The sequence below is a fragment of the Wyeomyia smithii genome, chromosome 3 (assembly GCF_029784165.1).
Source record: "Wyeomyia smithii strain HCP4-BCI-WySm-NY-G18 chromosome 3, ASM2978416v1, whole genome shotgun sequence".
In the NCBI taxonomy this organism is placed as follows: Eukaryota; Metazoa; Arthropoda; class Insecta; order Diptera; family Culicidae; genus Wyeomyia; species Wyeomyia smithii.
Window position 1 is genome coordinate 176953550 of NC_073696.1, and position 16288 is coordinate 176969837.

Here is a 16288-nt window from a genome sequence, read left to right on the forward strand (position 1 = left end):
GAACGAAGCAAGTTTAAAGTCATTGAATCCAATTAAAAGGTGGGCATGGTCAGACGTTCTCAGCCACTTGCGCCGGTCCCAAGAGTCAACTAGCTTCAAAAGGCAATAGCACTAGTGAATGGTTAATTAAAGCGTTCATCGTTTTTTACACTCGCAGAGCAGGCTTGTATCTCGATCAGAGTGACGAAATTTTACCGGAATAGGTAAAAACCACGTACCGTTAGCAAAGGTCTGGTTTACGTGATGCTACAAAGTAATTCAGGCTTATAAAGTAATGACCAAATCGATACTTTATTTATATACGGTTGAGGTTAACAGCTTAATTAGAATTATTTTGATATACATATATTAACAATTCGTGCTTTGCGACGATTTCTATCTATCTTATTTTGAGCTGCACCAGCGTTACACGGAATCGACGATATGTCAAAACGAGCTCAATTTTCATAGTTTTGACAATTGGAAATGACTTTTGGCAGATCTCAGAATTATTTAATTTATGTATAACAACTACTTAACTGAAAACATAACGCATAATAATATTCTACTAGTCAATTCAACACTAGTTTATTTTATTGCCAACGAAAGGGACATATTTACGCGATTTGTAATTCAATTAGTCAGAACTAGATCATTCTCCATCGTACGTAATGTCGCAACCATTAAGCTCTCAGCAAACTACTCAGTTGGCTTGTCAGAGATAATAACAATCCTCGTAGCTCTCTTACTCTAAAATACAGGTATACGCGTTTATTTGTAGTATGCAATCGATACGATTTGTTTCATGATTTATTAAACACGTTAGTCAGTTTGAGTCCACGCATATGCTTCTATGTTTACTCCATTGAACTATTATCTAGAATGAGGGGATCGTGATTTAATTAAACTAGTTCGTAGCAAGCTGATTACTCTTTCGGTTTGTTTTCTCTAACTAAACCGCCATATGCGCTTAACATAAAGACCAGTCTGAAACCCTTTTTAGTCTCAAGACTGAGTTTACCTGCGCGCGGCAGTTCAAAATTGCAGCAATCAACCAGGGAGAGTAAATTGAACTCTGAAACCTATCAGCTGTTCAGTGTCCACTCGGTTGCCATCCAACCTCTGCAAAGTACACCCCAGCCTCCGGGGGCCAGTATTTTCATTCATAGCCGAACAGGTAACTTGTGGCCACCAGTAAAAAATGTCCGCGTAGTAGACGAGTGCAATTTAATGCAATTGATCTCGTTTGTAGACACAGAACCCGTTGTATGGCAGCCGGTCGCTGGAGGCTGTATGTCAACCACTAAGGTATGCTAGGGTAGAATAAAAATAAGCAACATACATTTATTATGTTGTTAGTTTTTTGATCGAAAATAAATGTTAAATGTCTACACATGCCGTCGACAGATTTTTGCCTTTCTCCTAGAAAGTAGGGTTGCTGATATTTTATCGATATTTGATATTATGAATATTTACTCATCGCAATATCGATATTTGTAACCGATATTGGGGCATCTGATATTATCGATATTTCGATATTGCGACTCAATATTGCTGTCCGATATTCTGGGTTGCCATCAGGGGAGTGCTAACGTCAAAATTTCGCCTACCAATCATAAATTAGGGTGGCGACTACCGGGAAAAACCGAGAGAATCAGGGAATATCAGGGATTTAGTTTTTCGATCAGGGAAATTTAAGGGAATTTAAAAAGTCATCAGGGAAAATTTTAAAGCCTTGGGATTTTTTACGGACTGATTTCTGAATTGGATTTATTTCAATGCATTTGATGTAGACGGTCACCAGCAACCCTGCAACAACACTCAATAAAAAATTTGTTCCAGGTAAAAGAATATTCCTGGAAAGTAATTTTCTAGGCCCATCCATTTTAGCATAGGCTTTTTTTAACCCCATCACCGAGGCTCGGAGTGACAGGGTTTTCCTCGATAAATGACCTTCAAACTCTTCTTACTCAGCAACATGCACACTTTGCATAAACTCTATAGTAACATGTCGGTTTGTTCTCCAACCGTTTTAAATAGTTCCATCGTTCAAAATTTCAAGTTTATTTGTTAAACTGCAATTGAAGTTTAAATTTTAGTTTAATTCCCGCGGGAATGGATTAGAGCATTGTAGCACTGATGATACCTTGTACAGGGTTCATAACGGTTAGACAATGCAACTGTAGTGACTTTAGTGACCAGGATGTCATTAAATAGTGATTAATTTTTTTGAAAAGTATCTAAATAGGTACTAACATGTCATCAAGTAGTGCGCGAATTTTATAGTAATTACTACGTTTTTATATAAAAACCAGTGGTTAGACGAGATTTTTTTCTTCGGTTTCTGGCAATTGCCTCCAAACTATTAACGCATCTTCTAACATCGCCTGAGCAAGCTTCACCATCGCCATTGTCATATTCCAGTAATTAAAAATGATGATTACTTCCTTGCAACCAATTAACAGAAAATTCGAAGACTTGCTCAGTAGTTTGAGTGTGTTCATAGCTCGAAATATAATGAGTGAGTAGTGGGTTATTGTTATCAAATTTCTACCCCGGAATTTTTACAAGCAGAATTAATTGAAACTAACTTAAATTAGATTAAATCTATCATTAAAATTTTCAAAAATATGAAAGCACCTCGTCACGATGGGAGTTTAAACATTTCAAATGAAGTTCTTGAGAAATTCTCAGGAATTGTTTCAAAATGAATATTTCGCCAAATTATTGAAAATGTAAAAAATGTAAAAAAAAAACAATTATTCAACTGATCCAACCAGAATTCCAAGTCTGATTGACATTCTTGTCAAAGCAGGTGTTTCTCAAGATAGTTAATCGATAACACTGTTCCTGTGAATTTTGGTGCCTCAGATGTTTCGGAAATGCCTCAAGTCTTCAGAGACTTCAAAAAAATTTTCCCGTAAGTAAACGGAAAACGACGAACACGGCGAACAATTACTTTGCGGTCTTTTGACGCACTTCTGCATTTGCATTGGAGCATGAAAATGAGCAGGTTAAGAAGCTATAATATTTCTAGGGTACTTATTCGAGCTGAAGGACAACTTTGTTTCACTTTTTTCGATCAGTGTAATTTTTATTTTCAATTTTATCAAACTGGACGTGTTTCTCAACAAAAAAAAAAATTTGTTCAAGATTCAAGTTAGCAAAAGCGAAGCTAATCTTACTTACAATTACTGGTGGAAATTTTAGCAGGAACCCGTTTAAGTCTGATCCTTTTTAGTTTTGACTTTTGATATTTAGGTGTAAAAACCTATGACAGTCGTAACTTTAATCAGTTTAAAATAAGTTTGAACAGTCATTTGAAACATTGAAACATCAGGGGAAAATCAGGAAATTTATTTATGGAAATTGAGTCGCCACCCTGATAAATTCATCATGGCATCAAAATTAAATTTAAAATGCTTACACACACAGTAAGAAAACTTTATGTCGAATCGCATGTAAAGAATTGCCTCCATCGCTTATGATAGAAAATTCCATAATATTCCACGCTACTTTAAATGATATTGTACATAATTTTCAAATTAAATCGTGGTTTGCTTCAGAATCAACAGAAATTTTAATGGAATTGCACATAATTTTCAAACAAAACCATGGTTTACGTCAGAACAGCTAAAATTTAAATGGGAAAATATTTTACGTGACGTGTAATATTCAGAATTTTTTACTGTGCACAATATAAGATATTCATTGAAAGTGCACATTATACTGAAAACAAACGTTAAGGCTTGGTTTCTCCATTGATAAATATATTTATTCGAAAATAGGTCAATAGCAATTAAAGGACGTTTACTCTATTTCAGCTATTTTAGAGCAAACTAAACTTTGTTGGTACTAGAATCAATAAGTGGTAGATGGAAAATGTAAGCAGTTCGACAGAAATATGGTTGCCATATTTTCATTTTTATTGACAGCATGTCTAGAGCGGATTTCCAGATATTTGGGTGTGGAACTTCTCGGGGCAATAACCACCACATTAAACCGATCAAATGCGATGCCTTGGTGTTTCAGTAAAGAATCGGTGTTACATAAGCGATAACATGAATGTTCAGGTAGGATGCTTCAGTAACTGGCTGGTGATTAGTCAATGGATCAGTGACGATTAGGAGACTCGGCTCATGAAACGTCGGTTTAATCTGATTGAAAAATGCACCTTGCGTAAAGCGATCAGCAATCGGCCCGATGTCCTAACGGACGAGATGAAATAGCAAACACTTCGCCGGAATATTCAATACTAAGGCATGAAAAATGCTGAACGCCAACGCGACCGATCGGGTGAGATTCTTTCCGTAGGTTAATGAACAACTCTACTCACGGCTGTTTATTAACCTTCGACAAGAATCTCGCCCGATCGCTCACGTTGGCGTTCAGCTTGTTTCAGGCCTAACTGAAAACCAAATATAAAATATATAAGGGAAAATATCGATAAATATCGATATCAGTACGTAATATCGATTTCAATATCGATGCTGCTTTTAATATCGATAAAACGAATATCGATATTCTAGGTTTAATATCGACAACCCTACTAGAAAGGTATAGCAATCACTGGCAAAACCAGAAGTATAAAAGTAGTCCAGAGGGCAGAATGTCATATACATCTCGACGAACTGAGCATTTTCTGTATGTATGTATGTTTGTGTGTATGTGTATATGTGTAACTTTCTTTTCTCACTCACTTTTCTCAGAGATGGCTTGACCGATTTTCATAAAAATAATTGCAAATGAAAGGTCTAGCAGACCCATAGGTTTCTATTGAGTTTCATTGTAATCGGATTTTTAGTTTAGAGGTTATGTATCAAAATGTAAAAATCACGAAAGTTCATTATCTCAGAAACTACACAACCGATTTCAACAAAACTGGGGTCAAACGAACGGGCTATCTCGAAAACCCTTAACTTATGAATTTGTCAATGATTAAACATGTGGTTCGAAAGTTATGCAAAGAAACGTTTTTCAGAGGCTGTTTAAACTCACTCATTTTTCTCAGAGATGGCTGGACCGATGTTCACAAAATTAGTGTCGACTGAAAGGTCTAGTGGCCCCATAGGTTGCTATTGAATTTTGTTGCAATCTGTTAGCAAATTTGTCCGTCATTTATAAAATGTGAAATCATGCTTTAAAAAGAAAAATATACCAAAGACTGCCTTTACTCACTCACTTTCCCAGCGATGGCTGAACCGATTTTCACGAAATCAGTTGCAAATTATAGGTCTAGTGGCCCCATATGATGCTTTTGAATTGCATTGTAATCGTCCCTTTAGTTTAGGCACTATGTTTAAAAATATGAAAATCACAAAACTTCATTATCTCAGAAACTACGTAATCAATTATTACAAAACTGGCTGCCTTGAAAATACGTCTCTGTATAAATCCTCAAAATTTTTCACATGAGTGGCAACACTTAGTGACGTTTCGATTATCACCACGAAAAATTCGCGTCATATATTTGAAACATATGGGTCATTCCATACGAGGTGACCACGAGAAAGCACAAACTTGGACACGACCATCACAGATTTTGCTCAAAGTTGGGAGAATTATTCATCTACTTTCATTTTGAAAAAATCCCAAATTTGGCGTCAATTGGAATATCTCCCGCTCTATGGGACCCCCCTGTTTATTGCAAAGTCACGCCTTTTTTGTTCAAAATCTCTTTTTCTTTTTCTTACAATTCATAAACGTATGATGTCCGAAAAATACTGCTAGATAATTTTTGAAGAACATAAACCAAGGAATCCAGGAAAAATATGACTTTTGGCCGGAAGTGTTGCCAGATAAATTATTTTTGTATATGAAAATTAAGTTGTTAAAGCATGTTTTCTAAAAATCGGAGTGTTCATGTAAATTTATACTAACAAATAATTATTTCGAATGAGAAAGGCTGGTTCTCACCGCTAGGTGGATTAATTCTGGTATTTTTTTATTGAAGTTTGTAGTTAATTTATACTCTTTTAGCCATTCCACGGTACTTCATAACACCACTTGTCACTTTTTTTAACCCTGGTCATTATTTAGATATGCTGATTTATTTATAAATCAGTGATGTAAAAAAGACGAATATGATTCAATCGTGACGATCCCAACGCATCTTAGGCTTAATTTATATGTATTGTATGGACTCATCACTGCAACCAGAGATTAGATCTATTGATCTTGATGATATTGCCCAGGTGTTTTCTGTACTCCGCACTTCATATCACTATTCAACGCTTATCATTCATATCCGTGCTTGTATGTAAGTTTTACCTTCCCGTTTCAAGTTACTGCTCTACTATACCGAGCCTCTGTCCATCCTAACAATATTGCCTAATTACAATTCCCTGGAGAGAACTTTCATACGTTGCTCACACCAGTTTTATTATAATGGGGACTTATTTTTGTTAGAAGACACATTCCACGCTCTTCTACGCCAAGACATCGAAATTTCAAACTGCATTTTCAATCCAGAACTATTGTGTGGGTGAAAAGGATGTATTGAACTTCACGGAAAACGTTTGTTTCATTTGATTTGACATGCAAAACTTGATTAAATGATAAAAAAAAATCATTAGCACTCTATGAGACCTCTCTTAGCATATGCTGGTATGTGAAATTGGTGCATTCTAGTCAAAGTTACAATAGGGCCAAAGTAATGGTGTCGCGTTACGAAAATTTTATGTGTTTTTAAGAAGTTATCGAAAACGAGAAGTTTTTGAGCTTTTATCAGTGTATATTGATAATACAACATGGAATCTTGATGTATAATAGTCATCTGTAATAAATTAAATCCACCTAGAAGTGGGGAATTTGCTTTTCAATGGAACTAGATCAATACATATTCAATGCCAATGAAACTCAATGGGGAATTGATGGTTTTCAGATTATAATAAAAATGTATAAATGTCTTTTGTGCTTGAAAACTAAAATTAATTATAAAAACGTGATTAATTAATTTCAATAATTTCAACGGTGGTGTAATACAGTGTATTTGACTATTTAAACCTCAAATAGACTTACGCTGATTCTTAAGCAGTTGACTTAATTGCTTGGTATAGTTTCTAGTCTTCCTTTGCTTTTTGGCGTAAATACTGCTTTTTACATCCATGTATTTTACGAAAAATACATCAATAATAAAATACTTACTTTTTATAAACATATTCGATAGATATGGCTTCAAGTTATACTTTCAATCTCATTGCGCTTCTGTGCTGTCCTGTTGAATATAAAGCCAACAATACTTGCCTTCGCTTTCTGTTTTTAATAAAAAAAACTTTTTATTTACCTTTGTTTTAATGCATCAAGATTGAAAAACGAATGAGCAGGTTTGAAGTTAGAGTAATTCAAATATAATATTTCAATTCTAGGGACCATAATTATGGGACAAAATTTAAATAAAAATCATGACTTTTTATTACAAAAAAAAAATCTATCTCCGAAATTAAAACGCACACATCCTTCAAAACTTCATATTTTATGTAAAATTGTATGAGCTTTCTGAGAAAATGTCAAACGATGGGATCTCTTTGGTCTTCAATGCTAAAAAACTCGGAAAGACGAAAACAACCAGGCTAATTCCACTCCACCTTGTTCCTTGGAGAGTTGCTGATTAATACCTTTTCAACATTTATTGAAGCTCATCAAACCCTAGGTGCAATATAAATTAACAATATTCCTACCGAACACACTCAATACCTAATGGTCACGACACTACCTAATATTTCAACACACAACCCACAGAACCCCAAAAAATGGATGCATTCTTGTTTTTAACATATCTTTTCTTACTTCAAGTACGTTTGGTATATTTTCTTGAAAGCCTTAACAAATGCCTGCATTTTTTGCTAAAATCGGTCCAGGGATTGAAAAGTTACATTTTTTAAAGTAGTAGAAGCTTTATTGATAAAAGAATTTACTATCAATCAAACAATCTTATTTGTATGGGTAGTTTAAGCTTGTATTCATTGAAAAACGTGAAATTGTGGCTATGTAAACATATGGCACATGGGCCCTTTTCACATGTTCAGCGAGATTTTCAATATCCAGGCTAAAGCATACGCCAAAGTCGGTTACTCATGGTGTCGCGTTACGCTGGAATGTGTCAAAGGGAGAGTCAACAGAGGTACTGTAGAATCCAGATTGAAGGAAGGGTACGTGTTGGAAAGCCTTCGAATAAACCCATGCTAAAGTCGTTTGACAACCAGATGTCCTGATTCTACTAAGATTCGAACCCACGGAGCTCCCATAAATGTTATTCTAAAAAAAATTCGAAAAAATAGGCTGCTAAGTTGCTTAGCCCTAGTCTAGTAAGGTAAGCATACCCTCAAAGTTGTTTCAAATTCTGAGAAGGTACTGCCAGTCTCCCAGTCGAGTTGGTGCGGTATTTATTTCGGAATTGTGGAAGTATTATTGCTCAGCATCTTTTTGGCTTGAATTGATCACACAGGCTTAAGTACTTTTCTTTGCTGATGCTGACTCCCAGATAGTACATACAAAACCTTGTATGTACACGCACATTGAATAACTTTCTTAATATATCCGTTTTAAAGCTGTTTTGCATTTAGACTAAGAAAATTGAAAAAAAAACTTTTTAATAATTTTGGAATTCTTTAGTAGGAACCATAGATTCATGGACATGTTGGATTGATATTATCCATTTTACTGTTTGACAGCAAGTAAAGTGATTCAAACAACGTTTTTCATATTGTCATTTTATTTACATTTTAAATATTTGTTGTCTATATTAAGTAAATGTTTTTTGAAGACATGGAGCTGTATAACTGAACTTTTTTTTTCATTTATATTTCGTAAACATTATGAATTCATGATACTATATCACTTTAAACAGTTTTGCTGTCCTTTTCTTTTGAATCGGAATAAAAGAGTATTTTCGTGAACCGGTAATTATTTTGGGAAATTGGAAAATATTGCTTCGTACTGTTTTTATGTACTGTTTGTATTATCCATGTGACATCCAACAAAATGTTATTTTTAATAAATTGTTATTTCTAATTAGTTCAATGTTCTACGACTGTTAAAACTGCACTAAATGAAACGCATTGAAATTGTACATTAGTTTCCTGATTAGTTTGAAATCCCCGGCTGCTGAAAACTCTCAATGCCAGCTTAACCCCAATGCTTCCTACTCTAGTCTTCTTACTGGCAGTACACGTGGTGGGACAAAATGTACGGTGGCAGCATCGCGATGGGCGCGAAAGAAAATTGTAACATATCTCAGAGCCGACTTTTTCCTTCTACAGTTTTCTGCTAAGTCCTCCCCAGAACGTTTCCACGTTACCGACTGTATTTATAAGACCGTCCCAGAAGATTTTATCTTATACCAAAGAAACGATCTGCCCAGCGTTCTGCTGGTACGAGAGTACAGTTTTCAGTTCAGTGACAAGTTTTCAGAAGTTAACCAATTCGTGTGAAGTTTGTCGTCATGTTTGGCAAGGTGATTTTAGATGCGTGAGAAATATATCCGTGCCTTACGTTGGTCGTTTGGAAGAGATGTGGTTTAGTTCATGAACTGTTGGGCGAAACGTCGTTGGTTAGAAACTTTTGTTTGTTACGCAGTTTGTACGGTAAAAACCGAAGTTTGTCGAACAAGTTCATAAATTGAATGAAACTATTTTGAAATGATTCGAAAATAAGTGAATTCAAGTTACATCAGCTTTGAGCATTGTTTAAAGAGAGTAAGGATTAGATGTTCAGGGTGCATGTTTTAGTGAGATTTTTGATAGTTCTGTATACAATGTTTAATTTAATCGATTTATAGTGTTAACTATCTTTGCGATGCTTGCTTTAGGGTCAAATACAAAACGTTTACGATGATTCATTTTACTCATTAATTTACAAAAGAAAATTGTTTTAAATATCGACACAATTTAGTTTTTTTAGACAGTGTATGAAGTGACTCAAATTTTGTTAAAATGCAAGAATCAAAGGTGTGAAAGTATAATCTTCACATGATGTGATATTCTATTTAAATTTAAATTTAAATTTATTTTATTTAGACTTACCCAAAACTACTCGGGTCGGTTCTCGCGAAGTTTTGTTTTTTTTTTGTTTTGTCGAACAGAATTGTTTTGTATGAGTACCTTTTTCTGCCGTCCACATTTGTAGAAACACAAATAAAAACATAACTGTACCAATTGTAAACCTTTTCCCAAGAAAGTTACACAGATCTCTTGGAAGCATCTAACATTTGTAAAAACATCTGTAACAGATATTTTATGATAGCTTTTATCAACTAAACCCCATTGTTTATGTAATTTTAGTGTTTCATCCGCCTTTGGTATATGTACCGGTTTCGACGTTTTTTGTTATTTGATATAACACATAGATGTAGAAAAATTTAAGGAAAAGCAATTATTGCCTAAATAATTTAAGGAAAAGAAACATTCTAATAATATAAGCTTCTCAGGTCGTGATAGCTTCCTGCCCATCTGTAGGTTACCATTAGTGCATTGAAGAAAACGATCGTTTCCCAAATGACCAACATGAAATATACCGAAAAAGTGTCTGAAAATCGTGGTCTTCTTCCGTTTTAGGCTTTAGCATTGTTTGCAACGACACTCGCTGTTGCCGTGGCAAGTCCAGTATACGGTCCAATTTCTTATGGTCCAGCGTTGTCATACGGATACGCAGCGAAAGCAGTTCAACCGCTACACACGGTAGCGGTTGCCAAACCGATAGTAGCTGCCGCACCAATTATCCAGCATGCACCCATCGTTGCGCATGCACCGGTTGTCGCACCCGTTTTAAAGCATGTTGAGGCGTACGATCCTAATCCACACTACAGCTTCAGTTACGGAGTTTCGGATCCACACACCGGCGACTCCAAACACGCTGAGGAAACACTAGCCAACGGAGTCGTGCATGGAAGTTATTCACTAACAGAGCCAGATGGTACTATCCGCAAAGTTACCTATACGGCGGATAAACTTCACGGTTTCAATGCCGTGGTGGAAAAATCAGGCCATGCCGTTCATGTGGCACCTGTTATTAAGAAGGTAGTCGCGGCTGCTCCAGTCGTACATGCGGCTCCGTTCGGATATTACCACCACTGACGACACACGCATCGGAACTGCCGTTTAGCTCAATTAGTAGGATATGCACCACTTAACTTGTAAGAATAGTGTGTAATTACAAAGAATTCAAGCAAATTGTCTCCGTTACAATGGAGATGGTAAAAATCGACAAAAATGAATAAATGTTAAATGCGTATTATACCTAGCTGCATGTGCAGTAACAAATCGCAGTTACTTGTTTGAATAGAATTCTCAAAAAGAAATCGTAGTTCATATTGTTTTTTGTTTGCACAGTTCATATAAGGCCCATAAGGCCTTGACATGGAAAATGTACTTGGCTGTACACCAGCAAAGGTATTTTGCCCACTTTGGTTCGATCTAAGTGCGACGCGCGACTCAACGTAACTTGCGATAGCGTTGCTGCGATGTATGCTACCGGAATATTTGATGACCGATGTTTTATGCGTCAATCATGCTCAATCGAGTCAACAGCAGTCACGTCGCGAGTTCTCGACTACTACTGTAAGCTTACGGTGTATTATATGTTAGACATATGTCGACTGTATTTTCATTAAATTTGCATCATCCATCTTAAGCAGTATGTGGGTGCACCATAAACCTCTAAGCATTATTCTCATCGGTATTTTTAGTGTTTTGTGCATGGTAGATCAATTCAAATGCGAAAAAAATTTTGAGAACTGTCGTCAGAGTTATAGTTTTTGTACTTCATACTTCATGTAATAGAGTTTGCAAAAGAAAAATACACTGAAAGCTATTTTAATGCAATTTTCAATATGGATTTAGAAATTTACACTGAATTTACAAACCTTTTTTCAGAAAAGTCTCTTCTACGCGATACGTTCTTCAAGGTTTTGTTTTCATAATGTCAATAACACTTCCAAGATTTGATTTTGAAAGCTGGTTCAGTTTGTGGTTATATTTTTATTTTTTCTGGTTTTCATCTGGATTCAGAGGTGGAAGTTATATAATTTTTCGAAAGTATAAAGTGTAAATCGAAAGTATTAGGTTGTTATTTTTTTGAGAGAAGCTCCTTACGTGGGTAGTGATTTTACACGCGATTTTTATAGTCTAAACATGGCTTAGATTGTTTTACACGGTTTACAAAATTTACGAGGAATTTACACGACACGTATCTCACACAAAAAAACGACCCAAGTGTACGTGGATATCAAATGAAAATTAGTAGAACTAAAAGTTTCGAGAAGAACGTGGTATAATTGATATTGCCTGAAAAATCGTAAAACTAAATCATGTGCGTTACACTTCGGACGTATTTGCTTAAAATCCGTGAAAAATTGTGCGATGTAATTCACAGTTTAGGAACAGTCGATTACTATTTTAATGCCTAGTTCCCTAAGTTTTCAAAAATGCCTGCGAAAAGTTATATGAACATTTCCAGCATAACTTATTATGCCGATCGGTTGGTTCATTAACATAAATGGCACTCGTTTTTTTTCTTCCTATTGTGTCATTCAACTAAAATTCTAGTAAAAGGTTTCTTCGTCGAATCTTTGCAAGATTTCTTTACCTGGATGGACTATCATATAACGGCCGGCAGTGACTAATATCTGCATTAACGAAATGTACTTCACGATATGTTGAATCTAGGTCACTAGTCTTCTTATTCAAGTTGCCTTCCTACCCTAGCAGTCCGCAAGCTGGCCCACGTTTTCTCCAACTTGCACTGTATTTTATATGCGTTGACGTTAACTGATTTTCATTCAACTGGTATCCATCGAACTTTGCTAATGCACTTGCGTCGCGATTCACTTTCGTTCGGCTTGTATGTATGAATATTTTGGTAAGTAAATTGATATTTTTAATTTTTGTAAGATCGAAAGATCACATTTGCGTACCAACGGCACAGCCGTATCGATGTCTGATATCCGATCACTAGATATTACAAGTGGAGGCAACTTGTCATGTTACTCACCGTTATCATAATATTTTTAACATTTTATTGAAAATATTCTCATACATTGTCAGGCTCACGCATTTGATTGACCGCAACAGAAGTTGAGCAAACTAATTTTCTGCAATTTTATGCCGTATATGTAGAGTGAGCTTCCAGCTGGTCTCGAGTCTCAGCTTCGCAGAGATTGTTAGTGTTAGTAGTATCGTAGCGCTAGTCTTGCTGTTGTCATGTACATCAACAGTTGCAATGTCTGTACCCAATAGACAGAAAACAGCGCAATGCTAGCACCTAAATTTTTCTTTTAAGGCAGTAGTCCTGTGGCCAGCAAGGGGGCCGCGAAGCTTATCTAGGGGGGGCCGAGAAAGCCTTGGTAAATTTGACAGGTCCGAGCTTTCGGAAAAACTTGGGTACAAAACCTCAAAAACTGTAAACATATCAAGCCTTGCTCATTACCTTGAGAAAGCAATTTTTTCAAACACAAGCCGTCACTCGTTTCCTTTTTATCTTGCATTTTGCTCAAAATATCCGAGAAATATTACTGTCAACAAACTCCAGGGACAGGTACTTCAAAAAAATATGAAAAAGTTAATTTTTGGTGCCTATTTTCAAATCGGGGCGGGAAAATCTGACATATTGGTTGGGGAAAAAGAAAAGTCGTATTTTGTCAATAGAAGGCAACAGTTAAACATATCTTGATTTATTTTATTTTTATTTTATTCTTCTATTCTTAATTCTATTTGCAAAAACGGTCCTTGACAACATAAAATCGAACATATCACCAATGTCGTTAAATGCACGGGGGCACGCGTTTAGTGAGTTATGATAACCATAGCAAGTTCGGTGGTGAGGAATAACTAGCAACTTGTTCAAGTAGTGCAGGACAGTCGATGGTTCCGTTGATTAGGTCGAAGATGAACATTCTCTGCTGATTGAGGCGCCTATTTGACAAGGGCTCTAATTGAATAAGTTGGCACCGATCGGTGTAGGGAGGGAGATTATTTAGATCATTCCACGGGAGACCGCGTTAAGCAAATCGTAAGAACTTTTTTGTATCCGCTCTATTTCAAAAATCTAAACATCTAAAACAGGAGAGGCGTACTCCAGAATGCTGCGCACTAACGAGCAATATAGAGTTTTGAGAGCATAAATATAAGGCCTTCGCAAAATCTATGCACACAGAGTCAACTTGACGTTTTGCTTCAACTTCTCTGGATAGAGTGGTTACGTAGCACATCAGATTCGTCGTCGTTGATCGGTGTTTCATGAAACAACAGCACAGCAAAAAAAAAACAAAAAGCAACAGCACAGTTTTTCAGTAGTAAAGGGGGTATCTCGTCAACGCCTGGTCCTTTATTGACATCTAAATCTTACAGAGACTTTCGTACGTCGCTCGCGAACACGTGTGTTATACTTATCGCGTCGGGTCATACTATACGCTTATTTAGAGACTACAATCTGTGCTACAAGTGACGTTTTGACAGTGTTGTGATCGTACGTTTCAGTCTCAAGTTATAGCGCGCCAAAGGTGGAGTCCACCAAGCAAGAAATTCGTCATGTTTTACGTTTTTACTACCTGAGAGGTAAAAATGCAACGAAGGTGGCCAAACAAATTTGTGAAGTTTATGGGCCCGATACTGTAACGATTCGCACATCACAGCGTTTGTTTGATCGATTTCATTCTGGTGTAGTGGCTGTCGAAGATACACCCCGTACTGGTAGGTCAATCGTCATAGAAACCGATAAAATCGCAGAAATCATCCAAGTGGATCGGCATGTGAGCATTGGACAGGAACTGGGTATTAGGGTGGGACGAAAAATAAATTTTAGCTCCCATGCACTTTTCGTGTTCCTTATGGGTCCCACAACAACTGTGTAACTTTTTAGATCGATCGGTGAAACGCCCGATTTTTAAAGTTTCCATACGATTTTATATGTGAAAATCCACTTTTTCAAAACTTGTTCTCTAGAAATTACCAGTTGGCTCCTAAAAATATATCGACACATGATATTTGTAGGAAATTTTCCTGGGAAAAACTCTTCTGAAGACCGTAAGGCGCTACGACGCTTTTAGAAACAGCTATTCACCCCAAACTGATTGAATGTCTGACGGACGGCTCACCATTGAATTTTACTAGCAATACTGCTGCAGCATGCTGCTATTGCAGACTTGCTTAAGTATGAGAAATAATTTCGCGTGGAATTAATTTTCAAAGTGTGATTTTTGCTCAGAGTATCTTCGGGGAAGCCTCCAAGATAAATTTAAGTGATATCATTCCTTATCACATGGTTGAATTTGCAACAGCAGCATGCAGCAGCAGTATTGCTAGTAAAATTCAATGGTGAGCCGTTCGTCAGACATTCAATCAGTCTGGGGTGAATATCTTTTTTCACAAGCAAGGTAGCGCCTTGCGGTCTTCAGAAGAGTTTTTCCCAGGAAAATTTCCTATAAATATCATGTGTCGATATATTTTTAGGAGCCAACTGGGAGTTTCTAGAGAACAAGTTTTGAAAAAGTGGATTTTCCCATATAAAATCGTATGCAAATCGGGCGTTTCACCGATCGATCTGAAAAGTTACACAGTTGTTATAGGACCCATAAGGAACACGAAAAGTGCATGGGAGCGAAAAATTAACACCATCGCTTTTTTCCCATATAACCGTGTCCCAGTCTACTGGGTATATACCATAAAACTGTTTGGAACCATTTGCAGAAAATTGGATTCAAAAAAAAAAGCTGGATGTTTGGGTGCCACACGAGTTGACGCAAAAAAAACCTTTTAGACCGAATCAACGCCTGCGATGCACTGCTGAAACGGAACGAACTCGACCCATTTTTGAAGTGGATGGTGACTGGTGATGAAAAGTGGATCACGTACAACAACCTCAAGCGAAAAAAATCGTGGTCGAAGTGAACCGGCCCAAACCAACGCCAAGCCCGGATTGACGGCCAGTAAGGTTTTGCTGTGGGTTTGGTGGGATTGGAAGGGAATCATCCACTATGAGCTGCTCAACTATGCAGGCGATTGACCATAAGCGGCCAGAATTGGTCAGTAGGAATGGTGTTGTTTTCCACCAGAACAACGCTCGGCCTCACACATTGACCCATTAGAAGCTACGGGAGCTCGGATGGAATGTCCTATCGCACCCACCGTATAGTCCGGACCTGGCACCGAGTGATTACCATCTCTTCCAGTCCATGCAAAACGCTCTTGGTGATACTAAGTTGGCCTCAAAAAAAGCTTGCAAAAACTGGCTGTCTGAGTTTTTTGCAAATAAGGAGGGGGGGTGTATAAAGGGGAATAATAAAGTTGACTTCTAAATGGCAACAAGTTTGCGAACA

The 16288-nt window shown here is 36.8% G+C and overlaps 2 protein-coding genes across 3 annotated transcripts in view; both read left to right on the top strand.

The window, feature by feature from the left end:
• Positions 1-16288, top strand: part of LOC129729839 (neurobeachin-like protein 1) — a 108003-nt gene that overhangs the window by 70318 nt on the left and 21397 nt on the right. The window lies entirely within an intron of this gene.
• LOC129729844 (cuticle protein 7) lies at positions 9195-11237 on the top strand. The gene is made up of 2 exons (XM_055688689.1): positions 9195-9433; positions 10533-11237. Exons 1-2 carry the CDS (start codon positions 9422-9424, stop codon positions 11049-11051), a joined length of 531 nt encoding a protein of 176 aa, XP_055544664.1. The 5' UTR covers positions 9195-9421; the 3' UTR covers positions 11052-11237.